Source organism: Haemaphysalis longicornis, unplaced genomic scaffold (genome assembly GCF_048455015.1).
Source record: "Haemaphysalis longicornis isolate Haplotype H1 unplaced genomic scaffold, Haemaphysalis longicornis Haplotype H1 scaffold_5, whole genome shotgun sequence".
NCBI classification, from domain to species: Eukaryota; Metazoa; Arthropoda; class Arachnida; order Ixodida; family Ixodidae; genus Haemaphysalis; species Haemaphysalis longicornis.
Window position 1 is genome coordinate 2450634 of NW_027526385.1, and position 22889 is coordinate 2473522.

At 49.5% G+C, this 22889-nt stretch overlaps 1 protein-coding gene across 1 annotated transcript; it reads right to left on the reverse strand.

The window, feature by feature from the left end:
• Window positions 1–4688: 4688 nt before the first annotated feature.
• LOC144137791 (uncharacterized) lies at window positions 4689–20886 on the reverse strand. Its single transcript, XM_077669771.1, has 12 exons — window positions 20679–20886; window positions 20214–20245; window positions 17683–17776; window positions 15774–15871; window positions 14067–14154; window positions 12949–13023; window positions 12359–12419; window positions 10958–11037; window positions 9823–9879; window positions 7967–8067; window positions 6342–6729; window positions 4689–4830 (listed from the first exon to the last, which is right to left on the reverse strand). Exons 1-12 carry the CDS (start codon window positions 20740–20742, stop codon window positions 4736–4738), a joined length of 1233 nt encoding a protein of 410 aa, XP_077525897.1. The 5' UTR covers window positions 20743–20886; the 3' UTR covers window positions 4689–4735.
• Between the last annotated feature and the right edge of the window lie 2003 nt (window positions 20887–22889).

A 22889-nucleotide genomic window follows, 5' to 3' on the forward strand; every position in this document is an offset into this window, starting at 1 on the left:
GCGGCTGCACGGGCCTGCCTGACATCCCCCAGCCTGATGGCTCTCGCCAAAGCATATGGTCTCACTGAAAAGTCCAGCTCTTCGGCATGCCCTGCTCTATTCAAGCCGTACCAAATGTGCCCCCGACATGGGCGTCCGGAAGGGGGGGCAAAGGGGCAACTGCCCCCCCCCCCCCTCCCCCCCCTCCCCGCCCCCGGATATTTTTATGCACTACAAAAAAGCTGCACAGCTTGGTTGGCCTATAATTAAAATAACTTTGCCCTGAAGGACGGAAGGGAATTGGAAAACGACACCGACGTTCCCTCCTTTGTCTCATCCTTTAGCGCAAATTTTTTTCAATTATGTACGCGAACCAACTAGCGCAACTATCCACGCTACTCAAATGATTAGCACACTCAGGTCCTGCGTATCCGTATGGAACGCCCTTCAGCACTGCGGTCAACATTGCACTTTAGGCACTGACTAACATTGCCGGTCATATGACGGTGGTGAAACAGACTGCCTGTGCTGGCTATTGAAGATAGCGAACAATTCTGGAAAGTTTGACTTTTTTTTTTTCTAAACTTTAGATTTTTAGATTTATGCAGTCTGACCACAATTAAGAACTTCAGTTTTTGGACAAATTTGCAGCTATATCTAGCAAAAAATCTTCACCGTTACACTTAGTAGGGAAAGTGTAACATCCTCCTGTGCCATCCCATCACCTAGTACACCCTTTCCTCCGAAATAGCGAAATGTCGGCACCACCCAAGCCCCAAAACAAACCTATACATCAGCCCCTCAAAATGCTTGTATGCCTGTACTGCATTAAAAGTCAGGGAGGCCAGTAGTATCTTTATCCTGTGAGCCATTTCAACAGACTTCATCACACGTCATTTTGCAATTTGCCCAGAAAAACCCAAGGCGTCTGCAGCTGCTATTCAAGGAAGATTGACGGAGTGCAGTTGTGTGTATGTGAACGTATTGTGCTGTGTGCAATTGGCGCGAGTTGAGAACCCTCTCACAGCGAGACTGACCACTCTCCTTTACAAAGTGACAGTAACTTTTCGCATTTCCTTTATTAACTTTATTTCTTTGTTTGGTAATAAAATCCAATGTATATTCTCCAAGTCTGGTTCTAATTAGCTGTTTGTAATTTTTGTAACCACAAATAATGCCTTTTTGGTGCTATCCAACCGTACACCCCCCCCCCTGCTGATGGATGCCCCCCCCTTGCAAAAAGTTCTGCGGACGCCCTTGGCCCGAGTTCTGCATCAGCACTGAGCCATGTCACTCGGCGAGAATTTCTATGGCCACCAACGTTCTCTTCAAAATGCGAGACGTGGTCTGTACTCCTAATGCACACACATATGGAGCAGACGGAAACTGGTTGGCACATAATGCTGCCCGGGAGTGTCTGCACAACTCTCCCACGGTCAATTTGAGACCTTCATCGGCCAGAGCTTGCTGTAGCCTCGCTTCTCTGCAGCCCCTACCAGGAACAGGAGAGTTCGCCAGTAAAGCCTATGCACCTCCAAATGGACAACCCCTCGGCAACCTACTGGTCCGGGGTGCCCCTACTGTGGCAGCAATTTAGCACACCCACCCTTTCTCACGTGATGTGGGCATACACGTGTGCAGCCTACTCAACAAGCTGCGACGATCCTCACAAGCTCAGTAAGCCCAACGACTTCTGCACAACAGCGCATCACGGACCATCCTCAAACATTACAGAAAAAACGGGGTTTGGTCGCCCCTTGTGTAGATGAAGTGCACCCTTTGTGTTCCCCAAACATCTTGTGCCCTCTGCAGTTGCTGTACGACTCACTCAGTGTCTCCGCCACTTGTGCGCGTGGTATACCAACAGGCATGAACGCTCCAGGTGCCGTGAACAGGCGTTATTTCAACCATGTTCCCCTACCCTTGCTCGGCCTCCCTGCTAGAATAAAGTCATCTATTCTCGGACCTTTCCCTACTCGTTCAAGCTTCTCCCCTTGCTCCCCTGGCCCCATAATGTGCTGGTGCACAACACAGTGTCCGACCCCAAAATACCTACATGCAGTGTACCACCACCACCAAACGGCACAGCTCCTATGTCCCAAAAAAACTGCCTGCCATTTCAGCCACATCAGATGGAAACTTTCTATACTCTCTAACAGGAGTGCCAAAATTATATTTCTTTTTATTTTATGGAGGAACACGAGCTCCAATCACTATCTCAAGTGATAAACGATGCTTGTTATACAGCTTGTTTCCCATAGCTTGGACCAGGAGTTAAAATTACAAATTCTGGATTTTCTAGCAACACAGAAAGTGACAATCACACCGTGTGCCATATCTCGGCCAACTTTTTTCTGTTTTGGCTAAGAAATTATTTGAGATAAAAAGAAAGACTTCTCACTGCGTGAACCGAAAAATTTTCAGTCACAAAGCTGTGGGCACTGAAAGCATCAACAGCTCTCATAGATATCTCAGTGAAGCCAGTTTCTTCTGTGCTTTAAAGAACGCACACAAAACTTAAACCGCCAGTTGGTTGAGCGTACTGAAGCCTCTTATGGCTGATCTTGCTTTCCGGACTGCAGAATAAGTACACAGCCACCATTGAGCTGGCTGCAATTTTGCATCATATGGCCACAGTGTTTTCATTCCATCAGTACGCCATAGACTCTCTTCCGTTCAAGGACTTCCTATACAAACTTAACCAATGGGTATGCTCACATGCTTCACAATTTTGCAATACAAAATTCTTGGTTAGGTTCACTCGCTAAAAAAGCATAAAATGTAGGAATTTAAATATTCTGTGCAAACCTAAATGATTACGCTACTGTGGCGCTAAAAAATAAACACTCATACGTTTAACATTTCAATTACACTAAACATACTGTATAGCAAGTTGGTGTGCTATCCAGGGACCTTGTGGCAAAAAAGAAAAACGCACGCAAACATTGATGAGAACAAATTTTAGGATTTAGCACTTATAGTGTTAAGGGGTAGTACAGTTCATTTATTTTATGCACAACAGCCCCGCTATAACAGTTGAATCCCTGACCACGTGGTCTGTCATGGAGACGACTTCACTACGGTGACCACAACACACAACAGGCCTAAACACCCGGGTGGCACTTTTGCTCAAGTTCTGTGCGTGCCGGGAAATGCCTCCAGAAGCCTGATGCCCCGAGGTTGAGAGGCAGGAAACGGTGATCCAAAAGCCTATGGTACTTTGTGCACCAACACAACTTGTTTGCACAGCCCTTGTTTGCCGCTGTGTTCTCGTGCACCTTGAAGCAATTTAATGCTGCCCACTCTGTTCTGTCATTGTCCTCGGAAGGTGACGTCCCGTGCGGTGCTTAGTAAACGAGTTGGGAAGGGAAGATGACTGCAGGGAGACTGCAGCCTCCACCGCAGCACAAGAAAAGCAGCTCCTCAATTCTATTCGGCACTGAGAGCTTGTCAGGCACTTTTCTTGCAGTGGTAAAACAAGACAGGGCACTGAACCCTTTCATTACACTGGCATTATTGTACAGGGGCATCACTTCCCCTTGACTGGACCAATCATTTCGTGTAGAGGCATTCACCAAAGAGGCACCCAGATAAGCGGGTGTGTGCTCCTCCAAGTTTGTGGTGGCAGCCACAACAGGACGGTGCCACCAATCCACCCATGGTGCCTTGAGCAGCCAAGGGGGTTAGTGAGGTGGCTGGCAGCCGCAGCTCGCCAGCTACATCTGCTTAGCACCAGTAAGCCGCAGTCACGCGTGCAGGTGAGTAACCCAGCAGAGGGAGCAAGCACGCGGAGCTAAGCAACGCTGCAGTGCACGCAACATCCCGAGCCACCTTCAGAAATTTCGCTTTGGCAAGACACCCCACTTCAAAGCAGTTGAGCCCATACGATCCAAAACATCTGCGGAAATCACCAATCTCACTGCGGACTAAGCTGTGCTGCTCAGAGCAGGTTCCCCGTTTCCTTCACAAGGTCCTCGTAGGTGCCCTCCTTGACAGTTACACAAAAGCCGAAATCATTACAAGCTGTGCGAATTTTCCTATGGGGGCTGCAAACTACTTCCATGCAAAACAGAAGGCAGGGCACAGAAATACCTGAGCATGAAGTTGCCATTAGATTAGTTGCCAAAAGATGCTAGTAGACTTGCACCTAGGTTCTGTCCCAGGGTTATTCTTCCACATCGAGACAACTTATAGGAGCCTGTGATCGATGCCCCAACAATGGGAACCAAGAGGAACGTGCAACCTCGTCTCGGAAGGACCACCATCCTTGCTTGTTCTCCAAGGAAAACCTGCTGCACGAGCCCAGCACAAGTAAAGACACAAGCCACAAAGCAACGAGAGCACACGCAGGCGGCACACGGTGTCTCTCCCCTGCAATCCACATCCATGCTTGTGCAGTATTCACCTCCCCCTCAGTCAGAACCAAGCTTCCCTCCCAGGGGATAGTTCTGTTTTGAAATGGAACCGCACCTGCTAGGCCCAAAGTCTAAAGGTCCTCGCATGTAACCAGCACACCCTTACTGGCAGTGGCGTAAATCCAGAGAAATTAATAGGGTGGCACGCATCTTGAATTGGCGGCCATTTCGTTTTCATACTTTCAAGAAATGTTGTGTACAATGGAGGGGTCAGGACCCCCCTGACCCCGCTTACTGGTGCTCTCCCTGTTCTTCCAGCGGGGGTGGGCCCGACAGAGCAGAGCGACAGTCGGCAGGGGTGGGGTGAAGGCGTTTATTTACAGGGCTGGGGATGCTGGGCCTCAGAGCAGGTTCTCCATCTCCTTCATGAAGACCTCGTAGGCGTCGTCCTTGGTGGGGGCCGTCACAGACGACACGGTGGGCGCCGAGGAGATCTCTGCACACAGGCCAAAGGGGGAAAACCATGGAGCGTGCACAACATGACACCCTTAAATTAAGAAGAGAACCGGCTCAATTAAACAGCGTGACGTGGCATCCCAAATTTTGTGACACGTGGCCCCTTCCCATTTTTCTTAACAGCAACACAATAGCGGTCCAAATCACATAATCAAAAAAGAAAAAGACCACATTACACAGAACTCTTGTGGGACCCACACAAGGGATGCAGGATAATCCTTCACAAAATCAAGAAGGGCACGTCACAGGGAGACACCATCTCGCCATAACTGTTTACACCAGCTTGTCTGGAAGGGATATTCAAAATGTTCAACTGGATGAGATCAGTGTTATGGGTAAATGGAGAATATCTGAGCCACTTGACATTTGTGAATTACATATGGCCTTATTCCAAGTATGCCCTTCACTACACGTCCTTCCTAAACTTAGCTCAGTGGAAGATACCACAGTGCTTTTCGCTCGCTTTTCGCTCAAACATTTTGCTACTGCAGGTAGCGAAATGCTTGAGGGAGTGAATGAATATAACTACTTTGGACAGGTCTTCAGGGCAGATCTCAACTATGACAAATATATTCCTCGAAGAATTGGAATGGGCTAAGGTGCACTTGGCCAGCAACCTCAAATGGTGAACAGTGGGCTTCCTCTGTCACCGAAATGAGTGGTACCGAACCAGTGCATTCTGCTGGTGGAGACTTGTGGGGCAGAAACTTGGTGCCCTGCCAAACACCTGGCCACAGAGCTTAGGTTAGCCCAACAAGCCATGGAGCAAGGGATGACAGGAGTGATGCTTGGCGAAGGGAAGGAAACAAGCGTCCAAGATCAGGAGACAGACTTGAAAAGACATCGTGGCTCAAACTAAGAGAAAGAAATGGACCTCGGCTGGTGATGGGACTAGAGGTGGGGGAACAAACACAGTACCTTGATGGACGGATGAAATATTCGGAGGCGAAGAATGGACTTAGCTGTCACCGTCGCCCCCATTGTGGATATCATTTCTGCCAAGGTTAAACACTGAGCTCGGTATAAATACTGCAAGTGAACTGCGCACATCGGCTTACAAGGAAACTGCCTCTCCTACTGTCCGACGGCAATCGTGCCACTGTATCCATCTAACCACAGGCGGAAGCTGTGCCCCGCAGTTCCCCCCAGCCTCCCCTGCACCGCACAGCTAGTAGCAGCCATGCACACCAGCTGAGAAACTCCCCATAGGCTGCATGTATCAAAAACCAGACCACAACTGGCCATCTGAGCAGGGGGTGCACTGGGCAACCGTGGGGCCAGTTGACTAGCCAGCGACTGCTGCTGCAATTTGCGAAAGAAAAACCATGGAAATACAAACACTGCCTACTTTACTAGTGCCTCCCACTCTGAAACTCAAGCTTCACTTTACGGAGTCCTGAGATTAAGTTGGTGTTCAGCAGGTTCAGTTGCTAGTCCCCCTAAACGGCTCCCTTGCTGCCCCCCACCCCCGGCAGAGGGAGCAGAGCTTGCCTTTGGCGGCCCTCCTGCCGGGCTCACGCTTGACGCGCAGGGAGGTGGGCGTGAAGCGCATGATGTCGGCGCTCAGGTTGCGCAGCTGGGGCTTGGCCTCGATGGTGGCCTGCTGCTGCTGCTGGGCCAGGGGGCCCCCCCGCTGCTCCTCCGGGGGCAGCCGCTGGATCAGGCTGGGCGGGGCCGACAGCACCGAGGGGGCCACCACGGGTGGCCGCAGCATGGGCGGCGGGGGCGGCCGGTGCGGGGGAGGCCCCATGCGCATCGGCGGGGGGGGCCCCATCGGGGGCAGCGAGGGGGGCGGCAGGCCGGGGGGAGGGTGCCGGAACATCAGCGGGGGAGGCATCGGGGGCGCCATGCTGGCCGCCTCCCGGTGGGTCTTCTCCACCTGGGAGGGGGGGGGGGGGGGACATTAAGTGCGCCACCACTCCACAAGCAGCGCTACGATGCGGGGTGTGACACCTGGCCCTCACAGGTCACTCTTCCCATTCGCTCAAATCTTTTGCAAGAGCACTGCAGATTAGGTGTGCAACCTGGATGACAAATTTATTCTGCTGGTCATTCGCATGCCTATGTAAGGACAAATAGAAACATGAACCAGCTGATGCTCGCAAAACAATATGGCTGGCAGCAGCTCACACTAGCCGCTGAACCAACACATCACTGCAAGAGGCAAACTGTCTCCCATTCGAATGGGCTGCATTTGCGAGGATGCCAACGCTTGCATTTAACAAGCAGCCTCCACCTTGGCAGCGGATAATCGAAATGCCCCAGTGCGTTATCTCCCTGTTAGAACTCAAGCAGTGTTCCCAGACAGAACTTTGGGCATCCGCACAGTTGCACGCCCATCTTTACTTTGAGCAACTTTTGTTGGAAGCCTGCAGTCACACAGACTGGTCCCTGTGAGGGCACGTGCGAGGAAGCAGGTGGTGAGTCAGCCCTCTTTTGAGTGCTCTCCGTACTCTACCCAGCCTGTCAGAGGTCTGCATCACAGGAACTACAACTGCGACTCTGGTACGACATTTAAACTTGCCCACGGTCTCCCCTTTGACCATGCAGCCCTGCTGGGCTGTTGTCCTTTAGTGCCCCTGCTACGGTGCTAAGCCGCAGCTCCCCACAACTCGGTTTCCGGCACAGCTTAGCGGTGGGACAGCCAAAGCACAAGCAATGTGCATGTGGAAGAACAGTAAACATGAACAGGGAGCAACAACGGTCAACTGTTTGCACGTGCCTTCGAGAAGGACTAGCACCTCAGTCGCTGCTCCCCTCCCTTCCCCTTTCCTTCGACTGCCAACCCAAATGGCAGTGGTGTCACGGTTCCCGCCCTTGTACACGTGCTGGCACCGATTCCGCACCATGCAGTGATTCGGGGCGGGCAGTGCCAAGTCCCGTGTCACGGGTGAACAAGCACGGGTGGGTGGCCAGCACACCTCAATGGCACAATGCCAGCCCCTTCCAGGCCAGTGCAGCCGACTCTTCTGACACCCTCTCCCACAGCCACACACGCTCAACAGGCGTCCCGCAACCACTGCTCCCAAGGCAGGCAGAGGCGCTCGCCAGGCACCACTGTTCAAATGCGCCAATAGGGCTCGCTCTGAAACGAGAGAGACAGAGCCAGTGCTCACTTCTTTGAGGAACTCTGTGACGTCCGAGTCGTCGTCCACACCAGGGGGTCTTTCGGGACCCTCGTCGGCAAAGCGGATCTTTCTTGGCTTGGCTGGAGGAGCTGCAAGGGAAGCCACGGGTGTGAAGCACACTCCCACCCTAGCACTCCCATTCAATAAAGGCAAAGCCGGGGTTCCGGGCACGTTCACCGAGGCCTCAAGAGAGCCAGGGCTCTAAAAAACAAGGGCAGATTGTGCAGGTTGTTTATGCTGGGTTTAACAACCCACACACACAATTTTGCAGGCTTTTAAAGAGTGCACCAGTACAGATAATATGCTGTGGCATGTCTGTGGCCTTCAACACAGGTAAGTTTGTAACGAACCTGGCAGGCTGTTTTACACCAAAGCTTCCCCTAACGCAAACCACTGCAGCCTCCTGCAAATTCTGGACAACAACGGTGCCCCATGCCAGTTTTCTGAGACGTCACAGGAAACATAGATGTGTCGAGAGAGCGTTTTTACAACCGAAATACCCCGTGAGACCCACCGGAATCGGACAAAGGATCTGGTGGGAGAAGCATTGCCAGTTGTGCTACAGGGAAGCGACACTCATTCAAGCGGGCTCTTGCTAACACTGCAGCTGCACAGGAGCCAACATGGGAGCACTCCTCGCACATGCCCCACTAATGTTGAGGAAATGGGAAAAACAAATGCATCTAATAGTACTCTGTTGGCGAATCAGGCAGAGCAAAGAGTATTATTAAAAAAAATACAAAGACAACGTGATAAAACAAAAACATTGTTGAATGGTACACCTGCATGCACCCACTGTAGCACTTGCAGCATGGCTCAATGATATTACAATAGCAAGTGGCTAAAAAGAAAAGTGCAAAGTTATTGAAGCAAATTTTACCAGCTCTGAAAAAAGAAATGGGATGACACAGAGAGACACGGATAGGTGCTGTCTTGTTTATTTCCACACTGTTAAAATTTGCTTCAGGATTATGAACCCACTAACTTGTACCATAGACCTGCTCAGTGACACTTATTACAGGAGCCCTTTTTGCACATCTGTTACACTGGCAGGTGACTAAGGGTGCAATGCAGGTGGAACTTATTTTGCTTCCCTGGCAGTAGACATCTGTGTACCATGTCCATTAAGAACGTCCCTGTACCAACAAAAATAATTTTTGCGTCTGTAACTTCCATTTTGTGGTGTTTCACCAAGTACTCTGGTACCATATACACAGAAGGCAATGCATTTTTCCAGCCTGACAGAAGCTGAAAAAATATTGAACTATAGACAAAGTCTGAAAAATGGGGAATAAACAGCTGCATTGCATCACTAGACAAGTACTTGATAACGCCACACTACTGCGGCGCAATTAAAATTTTGTCACCCTAAATGTTTTCTGTTAACTGCATTACCTGAGAAAAGCTCATACATATTTAATACATATAGCTGCAAATTATTTTTAGCTACACATTACGGCATATAATTCTAAATCTACCCTATGATCGCAAGCTAACAAGCTAAAAAAGAATCCCAATGCCAACCCACCAATTTTTCCCCAAGATAGGCACAGGAGCACAGGCCAACAATCATCACACCCATTTTGTCCCAACCGTACCAGGCTGTAAACCCAGTGCTCAGTGAATAAGGCTTCCATCTCTTTACATTTTTAAATAAACCTGTGGTCGGCAATCACATGCTTATAACTATGAATCTTGTACCCGACCAGACAAGTTTTTGTCAAAGTTTAGATTTCTTTTCGTAAACCCAATGGTCTCCAAGTTAACTGCTGTCACCACGAATCTCTGGCTGTAATCAGACGTACTTTATAGTGCTATGAAACTCTGTAGAAGTGAGTGGTCACCTGAGCGATCGTCGTCTTCTGTGGGCTTTGCCTTTTCCGTGTTGGTGGCAGGTGGCTCTGAAAGGCAGCAGCCAAGAAGCAGCAGCCGTTAAAAGGGCCCCGCAAAGCCCAGGCCCCACTCGAAGGGGGGGGGGGGCAAGTGGCGGCTACAAAACAGCAGAACACACAAATGACACATGCTCCCACAACCGGAGGCCTGTCCTCGCTGTTCACGCACTGTCGGGCCGTGGCACTACGCTGTTTGGCCACAACAATTTCCGATTCACATACCAGCAGGCACGGTGGGGCAGAGCTGCTGCCGCTGAAACCCACCACAGCGTGGGCCAGAGAAAAGAGGCACGGGTGAAGAGGAGGGCTGCAAGAAGTCAACACTGAAACCAGAGAGCTGTCTCTGTTTCCTCATGTCTGTCCGGATGTGGGACAAAGGGCTGAGTGGAGTGACTCGAGGGCCCTTGCATGAGTCGAGCTTCGAGGCCACGCTGTTCGAGGCCGCCGATAACTAGGTCCCCGACCCCCCCGACCCCACTTGCACACCTGCTGCCTTGTCCTGTCACGAATCTTAGGCCAGCAAAACGGCGGTGCAAGAATGACAAGCCTGCTCAGCAGCTACAGCAGCTGAAGAAGGGAAAAAGGACGCAAGAAGCGGTTCACGGGAGCCAGGCTGAGTGGGGGCCGTGTGGAAAAGACACGCGCTGCTGTCAGCCGCACCCAAAAGGGGCCACTCGTTGCGTAACACCCATGCATCGCAACCTGCAATCTGCCAAGTCACCACAGGCGTCTCAGTCAACTGCACGGCAAGCTGCCCCACCGTGTGTCGCCCGCCTGTCACCTACACGAGATTTCTGAAGGCAGCAGTGGTCATTGGGTGAGCTCCAGCCACTCACCAGGATTGGTCCTTTCACATGGATCCAGAGCCTTCCACTACAACACACCTCTTAACTCAGATGTAACTTCAACATGTCCACCTGCAACCCCCCCCCCTGCAAATTTCTGACAGACCGTCCAGTAGTGGGTGCCCTGTACCATTGCCCTTAGCGGTGCCGCATATGTGACCACCAAGTCAACCTCTCTGCTTCTCTATCGTGCAACACAAGCTAGAGCGCCGTGAGCACGGCGAGAGGGAAGAAGCACCCACCGTTCTCCTCCATCTCCTCGTCGTCTGAAAGCTCGGGGGGCGGCCCAGGGGGAACGCCTGGTGCCTTGGCCAGGGGGTCCCTGTACAGGGGGAGAGGGGGGGCGTCACCCAGTCTCACTCCCCGAGGGGGAAGGCGTGACCCGGGAGCCACCTGTGGCCCGTGACAAACCCCAGCCCGAGCGAGCGAAAATCTCCCAGGTATTTACGCAGCCAAAGGGCAGTTCTTGGCTGCGGGGAACAGGGGAAGCAGTCATGTCTACCGAGTTTCAGTTACGGCAGAGCCTGACCTTCACGTGGCAAATTGGCACAGGAGGCACCGCGAAAACAGAGGCTATGCAAGAGGGGCCCCAACCACGGGATGCAGTACACGGTTATGTTTCCAACCGCAGGATTTTACTCAATGCTGCGCTGTATCCCAGAGCTGTTCATGGCTGCACTTCAACCACACTATGTCCAGCAACCAAGTGCCAGCTTGCCAAAGAGGGGCAAGGTGAACATCACCAACACAATAAAAGTAAGAGGGCTTGCACTGTCCTCGTGCAGAGAGTGCACCCAACACGGGTCATGTTTTTAATTAAAAAAAAAAAAAAAAGACCAGCCTAACCTTAGTGCCAAAAAATTTGAAATTTTGAAAACGGTGGAATTCTGATCAAACAGAATATTGGATAGTGTATAATTTCACGGGAGTATGCAAAGGCAAAAAGAAAACCAGTATTCGGCACGTGCCTGTTGTAAACTGTTCACTCGTCACTATTTGTGCAGGCCCTACTTTTGGAGCACCTGGGTGCAAAATGATGTTTATTTTCATCAGGATAGTGCACAAAATGCCACAGAACACAAGTTGCTGCATTTGGCACAACAGCGACAGCACTGCCACAGGCTTACAACTTCCAAAACCCAAATTTGCAGCATCGCTCTTAAATATTTTGTGCATTAATACCTTTAGTAACACAGCGCGAAAAAAGAGACCAAGGACGAGACGAAGACGACAAACAAGCGCTGACAGCGCTTGTTTGTCGTCTTCGTCTCGTTCTTGGTCTCTTTTTTCGCGCTGTGTTGCTAATGGTTTACGAACTAGCCGGAACCCTCACACTTTTAGGTTGCATTAATACCACAGCACTGTGGCATGTGGGGAGTACACCATTTTATTTATCTTAATTATTTATTTATTTATGTAGTTACTTTGGCAAAAATTTTTTCATCTAAGCTGCACCACGAACTAAAGTGACACTTGATGGGTACCGGCTAGAAAAAAAACTGTCGCATGGCTCCCTTGAGCAGCCACATGTGAAAGCTGTCGCCAGAGGGCAACCAATGCATGGTTCATAATGGCTGCACAGTGATGTGAGAGTTCAACAGAGCAAGCGGATGAGAGAAAGCCACCCGGCCAGCAGCACTTACAGGGGGGGCTTCTTCAGGATGGATGCCGGTATGTCCAGGGGCAGGGGTATCAGCGAGGGGGCTGCAACAGAGACGAGTGCCCCTGCTCTACACCAGGACAGCACCTCCCACTACGCCTGAAAGGCTGCCCGGCACTCATTTCCCATAACCATGGCTGCAGCAATGCCTGCCCCAGGACAGCCCCGGAACTGCCCTTAGGCAACCCCACAATGGCACACTGGACGGAAATTGAAGAAAGGAGCATCTGGCCACTCAGAGGGTTAAGGATAGCTAAGCTCATTCCTCAATGCCCTAGGTGTTCAAAATGGCTATAACATGGAGTCGTTCCCTGGGAGATGTGTAGCTACGAAGGGTTGAACCAGGACTCGCATTTCTTTACTTTAGCATAAACGAGCCAAAGAAAGCAAAACACTACACGCATTGCATTGACGGAAGGGTGAACACCAGAGGCAAAGATGTGCGCTTATACAGGGACAGAAACTTTTGCAAAGAGGACACTATGGCCACCTTAGCTGGTGCTCTTTTTGGGGTCACCACTGCTCGTTGTGTTTTCCTCTCCCGCACGATGGCCGACAGGATGGCGAACTCACCCACTTGCGGGGTGCTGGGTGCGCTTGGCAGGGGAATCTGGTCAATCTCCACTTGCTGGGCAAACTTCACAGACTCTGCAAGCGAGGAGCACAAGGCAAACGGGGTAAAGACAAACCCCCGCTGACAAGGACGGGACAACAACTGGCCAGTCCCTCGTTCCCGCACACACTCGACACAGTCCCCTGCTTTTGTTTTTACCACTGCACATTTCCCAGCGTTTTACATGGAGTAGCACTCTGCAAAGGTGTAAGCACAAGGCGCAACCAACCCTACGCTCAACTGGCCACCTAAAAACAGCCTCCGAGTAGAAGCCAAAAATGGGGACATACACACACACTTTGCCACCCAGATTTCCTTCGATTCTAATGCTATGGTGGTGTCTCAACCTTCACAAGCTTTGTGAATTATGAGAACTCAGTCATCTGGTGAGCGATCCAGACACAGGCTTTGAGGACAAACTGAAGGACCAACAAAATGCACACAGAAATGAGCCTGCAGCAGCACTGAGAGGCCGAAGTAAAACAGGGTAGTGGTACAGGGCCACCACTGATACCACAGCTTCAAGCCCGGCATCTATCTTGGTACAGCCACACTGCTTCACAAGCAACCCTTGGGGCACACTGCCACTACTCAAGCAAATCGACAGTGAAATACTCTACATGCAAGAAAGCACCCTTGGAAACAAGCATTCTTGTTACTTGTTCGTTTCTTATTATGCTCAGCTAACCAACTACGTATTACCCACCAAATTTTCTACAACCAAAATTCTTCCTGCATTCAACACACACTGAGCTCGCAGACCAAGAGCCATAGATGAAATTTTCATACATCAGGTACACACCACTGTAATGTTAACAGATATTCTATTTTATAAATTGCAGCCGTTTTTAGTTTTTTGTTTGTTTGTTTTTAATGTAGCGACACCCTGGTGTGCACGTTCTAACTTGGAACTCGACCGGCCCCCAACCCGTGACGTTCGTCCCATTAAAATGGGTGCCAGGTGTGATGAGCCCCTCGGAGATCGGAGCTACATATCCCGAGCCCCTGACGGTGTGCACTGCAGTGCACTGCAGTGCACGGGGCACGGCCCCTGACTGTGCCCCCTGCGCCCCCTCACCGTAGTACTTGATGAGCGTGTTGCGCTTGTCCTCATACTCCAGCTCCATCTTCTTCAGCTCAGAGAAGTGCTCGGGGTCTTCCTTTTGCTGCACCAGGGCAAGGCCAGCAGGCGGGGAGCGTAAAAGAAAAGCACTTCAATGAACGCTGCTCCCCATCTGGGTTTCACTGAGCACTGCTGGAGAAACACCTGCAGTGCGGGGTGTGCCAAAGTGGGCAGTCCATTGATACACTCTACCAGCCTTCAGCATTTAGCGCCTATTGATTGGCACTTAAGCACAGACTGCCTAAACAACCAACCCCTGATTTTTCTTTTTTTGCTTCTTCCACATAGAAGCACAACTTCCATATACCTTTAGGTATGACCTGCATCAATTTTTTTTACAGAAACTGAACGCTGCTCTCAAAGCTGCACTTACACTGCACATAGTGCATCCTCCTTTATACGAACAAAGCTAAAGTTTCGAAGAGTTTGACCTGCCAAAGCTGTGATGTCTGTGAGACACACTGTATACAGTGCAGGGCTGAGGATTAATCCAGGGATAAGGATCTTGACACGCGGGTGTCCTTATTTCTTGCCTCTGCCAGAAAGATGCCTGCTGCTGCTGCGGCCAAGGTAGAACCTGCGCTGCAGTGTACTAGAAGAGAGAGGTGTGTCGTCCGGGGCCGATCAGAGGGGGGGGGGGGGCCATTTTGCAATGAAAATTTCTGCTGGAGAGCTGCTGTTGTACACAGCGCCTCTGGCAGCCACTGCTTAACAGTTGGCTTCGGAAGTTTTGTCTGTTAAATGAATCCTTATTTATTGCTCTAAATGGTCTTATTTCTCCCTTTATGGCATAAAGTGTTATAAATCCCCTCACACAACTGTTGAGTTTGGTTGAAAAACTTTGAGGTGGTGCGGGCTGCAACAGGACTCCATACAATTTTTTCACTGCAAAAGAGACCTGTGCTCTTCATTGCTTTTCCCCCCACACGACGCACCTCTACCTTATAGTACACTGCATCTGCAACCTTGTGCTCAGCAGCACAATGCCATAGCAATGAGAAAGGAAGAGAGAGAGAGAGGGAGGGTACCCTGAAGGAAACGCACAGCTGCGGTCAGCCATAAAAATCTGGCAAGTTGGAATATACTAAATGCAGGAGGGGAAAACCGTCAGGACACCAAGTGACAAAATTGAAGCCAGTTTCACACTTGTGAAATCTGATGAAACAGAGCCTGTCTGATGGCTGCGCTATCTCTGACAGTCTCCTTTCCTCCCCCTCGCCACCCCCTGGCACGTGGTGCACATCGAGGCGGTGGCCCCATCTGTTAGCCCAGCAACCGGCACACATTGCGAGCCCCCAGACAGCCTCGCCGTTAAAACACAGCACAGTGGGCCATCCTGCATAGCCCTGGTTGCCTCCTTTCACCTGACATAGACTGGGAGCTTCAGTTGCTATGCCCGCAATGCGAGCATAAAGGAGCTGGCCCAAGACAAGCTTGGGACCCCAACACAGGCACACGGGCAACACGGATTTACAGCTCACAAAATGTTTACAATGTGCTACGCTGCTTCCATCTTGCTGGTCAGGCAATGCAAGCTTGGTTCCATGAACCCCTCCCCTCTCATCAGCTCACACTGGGTGGCCGCTGCAGGCCTCCTTTTACCCAGGTGCGTCAACAACAACAACGAAAAAGCCCCCGCTGTCCCCCCCAGCAGGCACTTACGTAAAGTCGCAAGACACGGTCCCACGTCTCCCTGAGCTTCTTGCGCTTGTCCCGGAGGACCTTCTCGCTCAGCACCGGCGGGTTGGACACGTTGTACTCTGCGAAACAACAAAAGGAGTACCCCGTCATCATCGCTGCCACATCAACAGTGTTTGCAGAGCCCTTCCCCCAAAGATCACCGCATAGCAAGGCCCCTGCCCTTTTACAACGACAGCAGAAATTACCCTGGTTGTGTCACATCCCCACTTCAATTGTGTAGAGCACAACGTCAAAAAAAGAAAAAAAAGACAGCTCTAACTGTTAATGCAACCAGAGTGTATTCAGCTACACTCAGGTACAACTTAAAAAATCAAAGCCCCTCTCTTAGGAGAAGAATGGTTAAAGCACAGAGCTTTCTCCCATGCCACCTGAGTCAAAGACCAAAATCCAAACTGCTTCAACCCCGTTGGAATGGCAAAATCAAATAGGCATTGGCTTCATGAGACGAGGGATCAATGCCAACCATGGCAGGAAGTGTTCTTCCTTTTTTGGGGGCCTTCCCATTGTGCAAAGATAGCTTTCCGGCAGTGCACTTCGGGCGTAACGATTTGGATTTCGGACTTTTCAGTAATTGGCTTTAAACCATAGAAAGCTTCGCATTTCAACCATCTACCACTTCACCCATCATTATCATCATCATCATCAGAGAAAGCTGGCTTTTCTCCAGCGCATTTTGGGGCAACCTCTCCATCAGTGAGGCACTGAAAGGTTCGCTTTAAAGCGACAACAGAAGTTGCCCCTGCGCCTCGCCCCCACAGCCAGCTGTTCCACCACACAGTGTAAGTGGTGCTTCACGCAGGTTGTATTCTGAACGTGACAGAGGTTGTTCTTGCGATTTTTCAGACTTGATCTGCCAATGAATTACTGCACCGCCAACCAAAAAACAAAGTGAGAAAAAGCAGACAACATCACGAAATAAGCGCAATCTTCTTTCAAAACGTGCACCCAGGTTGACATCTGAGTCGTCACTTCGGTGGACCGATACACTGCATGAGCTATTGCAGTGTTTCTAACTTGCACCCAAACGAAGAACGGTGCGTGGCCACTTCATTTCTTGGCGCCGCTTGTCCAATGTTGGCAGTGGGGCAAGGGAGGCAACGGTTCCCACGGCAACTGTGGCTACTGTTGTGATTGGTTCATTTAAGCTGCGTACTACCACTTCAAATAAAGTATTCTGCCTTCCTGCCAGGTACAGCTTCATGGGATTTCACTGCGGCACTTAGGCTTACCGGATCATTGGGTTTTCCTTTTGGGCAACTGATCTACTCGCTCTTAACGCAGCGAGAGGAAACACAGGTTTCTCTTTCTTATTATTGTACACCGAAGGATACGTCAATACAGGAAGAAGTCCTCAAGTAAAGAAACTGCAAAGGATTACAGCAATGTCTGAGCTGCAGTCGATAGATCCCTGTCCTATATTTGGGAAATTTACGCACACACAGTACTAGCTTCAGTGTCAAGCTTAAGCTAGGCCCCACTAATGCTAACAGTAATGCAATGCTACATAATATGCTGAGCTGAACTATGCACAGTATTTCAGAAGGGAAAAGAAAGGCAGCAAAGAAAATGGCACAGCACCACACTACTTTTAGGCAAACTTGTGGTTGCGGCACTTCACCCTGTTTACTCGTGGTGCAAATCCAGTGTGAAGGAGGAGGCACAGAAGGAAGACGAGACGAGCACAAACTCTCAGCTGAGAATTTGTGCTGGAAATTTCAGTTGAGAGTCAGCGCTCATCTTGCTTATCCTCCCTTTGGTGTCCCGTCCTTCGCGCTGAATTTACACCACCAACTCGTGCCAACTTGCCCAGCCAACCACCTTACTGCTGCTTCCTCTGGTTGAGAGAGAGAAGAACAGCCTCGGTGCTCACCCATCTCATCGATTCTCTGCAGGTCCGAGATCAGCTGCTGGGGGTCTTTTCCTTTCAGCACGGCCGCCCGCACCATTTGACGCTGCTTCTTGTTCTGGTGGAGACAACGGGGCACAGGCAACAACACTCAACAAAGCCCACTTGGTGCAGCACCACTGGGTGGAAACACAGTTGTTCATGCACTCGTTGATTGATTGACTGACTGCGTTTGGCCTCCCCTTTGCATTGGGGTGATGGCACGTGCCACGTTGCCACAGCCTCTGATACATTCACATTGAAGAAATTTGTGGAAACTCCCAAGAGAGAGTCTGCAGGTGTTCTTTCCAGGGGTATTGGCACATACGCCTCTGCACACATTTGCCCTGGGGTCCTCTATTAAAGAACGTTTTATAAAATTATGGGGCCTTTTAATATTGTGTATAAAATTGACACCCAACCGGTTTTCAACCGGCGTGGCCAGTTCTCTGCACATGCTGCTGGTTGCCACTTCCAACACCAAAAGTGGTAGACATTTGCTAGTTTTCACATGAAATGTTCTCCAGCTACTTGCAAGGTGATTTCTCTCCCTGTCGTCCATCCACGGCTCATCCTACTGGAGAAGGGAGCCGAACAGTTGACAGAAAGACCTTTGCTATCTCCAGCCAGTTTATAAACAAACCACGAATGTCTTCCTTCATGGTTTGTTTACACATAAACTGGCTCTTTTGATTTTTAAGCGAGCATACTGTCCACTGCGCAATGGAAGCAGGCAGTTCCATGTTTGTGTGCAAAGCGTTGGAGGTGACGGCTGCGCATCACAAACACAGCAGTGATCCTTGCAGTTGCTGGGACACACTACACATTGGGGGGGGTGAGAGGCTGACGTGCTTAATTAAATAGACTCACTGCATTGAGTGGAAGCAAGCGGTAGTGTAAAGTAATGGAGAAATGGAAAGTCACCAGTGGTTCAGGCTACATGTGCTATTGTTGTTGATGAGTGCTGCATACATGAAATGTACACAACACAAGTGCCTAGCAGAAATTTACTGTTACTTTTTCTTTATCAGTGCCTTAACAGAACTCTATTTCGTGGTCTTCCGGAGTCTGTACGTTCATTGTGTGCATGTAGGCTCATGTCTTGCTGAATAAAAAAAACAATATGCAAATTTGCGGCTTTGCACTTGTCATGGGTTCCTGACGGAGATAACAACAAGAACGGGGGCCTAAACTGTGGGCTTAATAGGTGTTGCCTAAATGCCTTTTTCCATTTGACGCCATATTTGCCCTTACCCACCTACTAGTTTTTTTTTTCTTCTTGGGGGAGGGGGGGGGGGGAGGTGGAAAGCCTACTTGTTTCATGCATTATGGACAGATAGAGAGATTTCTGGGAGGATCTAACAAAGAATGCTCCTGCATTAATAATGCCTTCCAATTTTTGAAGCTACTATTAGCCTCAGGGTTAAGCTAAATTCTGTTCATAACAGGTGGTGGCCCTGCTATGCTGCATCCCCCCCCTCTCCTTTTCCTCCACCAGCATTCCGATCTCCTCCAGTAGCCACCACAACGCCGTAATTTACGTTCAAAGAAGGCCATGCCAGTCTCCCCTGACCAGCCAAAACCAGCTGTCTGCAGTGGACCCAATGGTGGTGGTCACACAGGACCCTTTTATCCTGCACACCCATCACACAACTACGCATCCCTACAAAGCCCCTCACACAGCAGCACCTGCCGCTCTGTGAGCCATGGGAAGCAACATTTGCCATCACAGGCATGCTGCTTGGTAGGCGTTGAATCCAACGTGATTAAGAAGTGAAGCCTACGTTACGACAAACTAATTTACACTCTCATGGGGGTGGGGGGTGGTAAAAAACATATTTTTTTTTTACCACCACCCCCTCCATGGAGAATACGTCACAGTGAAATACATCCAGAGATGCCGTGTAAGACTGCACACTTTGTCTCGTACAATGTACACAATGCACCCCACACACCCCTTCCATATAACCTCGACCGTTCCTCTGCAGGTGACATATGCAACTAGCCAGATTATAGTGATGATTAAGTATCTCTGTACTTAAATTCTTAGGAACGACAGAAACTAGTGTTTTGTGCTTTGAAGTGGCCATAAAGGCCCATCATTGGTCCTAAGAAAGTTTTTTTCAATTTCGTTCGAGCTCAAAATGCTTCTAAATATTGTTTGGAAGTTTGCGCTTGTTGTCACCCTGTCCTGTCAGTTCATAGTTAATACGAACCATGGACAAACTATGTACCAAGTACACTTCCTGAGCTTCCTTGGTACTATTAAACAGACGGCTAAAATAACTTTTTTTTTGCTAGCCACAGCACGCATTTGTATTGCAAAAGCTCGCAGAGTAGGGTTTCTTGTTTCAGTTATGTCAGATTCTTGGTTCCTTGCTTGTAACACAACAAGTAGTAGTAGCAGTAGTTGTATCTAGCAGTGGTAGCAGTAGTAGTTCGTGTGCTTTAGTGGCGCAGGGGTCTTGTTTCAACAAGAGCACACACACTGGCAGTTACTTCGAAAACGGCCTTACCTTCTTGAGTTCTCTTTTCCTAGCTTCTTTTCCTGAAATACAATAAACCGAAAACGGAGACTTGATGAGGGCATGCGACGCTAATGCGTGAATCGCATGATCAACAAGCGCGATGGCCGTTCAATAAGACCATGAGAAGAAACCACCGGTGTCTGATGATTAGCATTAGAACTCACTGCTTTCCTCCCGTTTCCAGTGAGATATAAACCCAGCACCAGCTTTGCTTGTTAACGATCGAGCGGTGATCGACGGGGCCCCAACAAAACAACGCCTCGTTTGATGCAGACCACCGATACTACAGAAAATAAACTCAATCGTTGGCCTGTACGTGAATAAAGGTTTCTGATAGCATCAAACGATCTGACTAGATAAATAAATATCAGAGCAAGAGAAAATGTTCAACCGGGGCTCCGTAGCAGGACTACATAGAGCAGACGCATCGATATCCTTGGGGCTCATACTCACTTGCTTGATCTGTGGGGTTCATATATTTCCCACTTTTTGTGGTATTGATTGATCTTCGTCCCATCTTGAAAAGTTTCTGCGGAAATTCACCAAATTTTCAGCTCGAATAAACACAAGCTCACGCACACGACCAGTTTAGCAGCACAGCAACTAAATCCTACCGAATAGCGCCGATCGACTAAATACCTCGAAATGCAGCTAGTGTGCCGTTCAAATCCAATACAACGGCGCGTTGTCGCAGAGATGAAACCGCGCGTAAAAACCGCACGCTAGTCGACCGCAGCGACCTTTTATTGTAATCACCATGTTTGCTTTCAGACACTTAAAAATATAGTGCTACGTTTATAACGTTCAAAATAATTTTTTGCTTTAAAGTTTTTTGCGAAAGTAAGCTTTTTATGGATTTAAATGTGAGCATTAAGCAACAAACAAGTGCACTTAACGGCGCTGCCATAGAGTTAGTACTGGCGCTGCACTCGAGTCATAGAGATAATATACTCTAGAGGGAAAGCGCGCCGCTGAGCCAATGCATTGGAACCGTACGACACATGGTAGCAGACATGATACAACGATTTGAAGGTTGCCAGCTGAGCTTTTGCTTACTAAAAACGACGAAAGCGATGGGTTGTAATCTGGCAACGTGCTACTGTGGCGTTTCCGCGTCCGGCTAGCGAAGCATGCCGGGAGAAATTGTAACATGGCGGACCGCTGGCCAGGCCGGCCAGGCGGATTTTGTGTAGGCGGCGTCAACAGCATTGCGTAGTTTATCTCCTGTGGGTAGGTAACCGACGTGTTTTTGGTTTAGCGTACGTGCGACTTGTATGTACTGAGACTATTTGAGCAAGATGTGGCAACGCTCACGCAACACTTGCGCGCAAGCTCGAATGCGACTGATCGCATGCGCGAGGACGCCAAGGAGTCAGCTGATCCGTACTGGGCGCACAGAAATGAATCTCCGTATGATCTCCGTGCATTTTGCGCTGTGCCGCTTTATCTGCCATTCTGTGACTTTTGCGAGTCGCTCAATGCTTTTCAAACGAAGTGTAGTGAACTGACTGTGGCTTTAGCTCAATGTAAAACCTTTATTGACACACGAAAAAGACATCGCATGGGCCAACGCTGATATTGCCGGTGAGTCGCGGCGCTTTGAAGCACAGGAACGAAAGAGCGCGGTCGATCGCAGGCCAATGGAGTGGAAGAATGCATGCCAAGGGAGTATGCGAAATACAGTCCGCGGCGTGTCCCGTTTTCTTTTCTGTCTGTATTCGTCAAGTTCTAGCTGCTTTCCACCACTTCAAAGGGAAAGTTTGCGGGGCTGAATGCGCAGTCTTGAATGGGCATTAATTTACCGCACAGATGGCGTGAGGAGAGAACATTGACTGATTAAAAAAGAAACCGCATTTCGTTACCTATGTTTTCGTTCTACCTTCACGAACGTTTGCGCGAACGTTCGAAGCACGAAGAGCTGTAAGAAGTTCCATGAATAAAACAACTGGAACTGAACGATTATAAAAGCTCCTTTTATTTCTCTTCCAACGGGAACGATCGCCGGCTGCCACTCCGTAGCCTGTAGTGAACTTGCGGTAGTCAAGGTCAGATCAGAATCGCTGTTCCGGCGTCGATAGATAGGGTGCTTAACGTGAAGAAAGAATGACAGCCTCGCAAGCGCCCGGGGAGGCACTTGCTCAGCGCGTGCATCCAAGTTGTACCAGTTGTACACGTTTTGCACGCATGCAGATCTGAGCTGAAGACTGCACACACACTATGCAGTCAGGCGCAAGGGCCTCGCCACTTCCTAGCACACTTAAAGAAAATCGAAACCAAAACTGAACTACACACTTACTCTTTCTCCGCTAATAAGAGATTAGTTACACTAGAAGTTTTTTATAAAGCTAGTTTTAATTACTGAAGCGATTATTTGTAACTATTTTGCTTCAGTTTTTTGGTTTAGTCAAATAATTACGGAACAACTTTTTAGAAGACTGAATACAATTGATCTGGCAACCATGAAAATTGTATCATGTCAGCGCCCACGATTCGTACGGTCTCGGAGCTCGCTTTACCCCCCTGACTCGAGTAGTGTGTGTTTCACTTTTATACCCATTGTGTGGCTAACTAAATAAATTTTTAGAAACCATGCGTCTAAACTGAAATTTGTAAATGTTACCGCTATTCAAAAAAATATTGGCAAAGGCTGCTGCACCCCGGGGA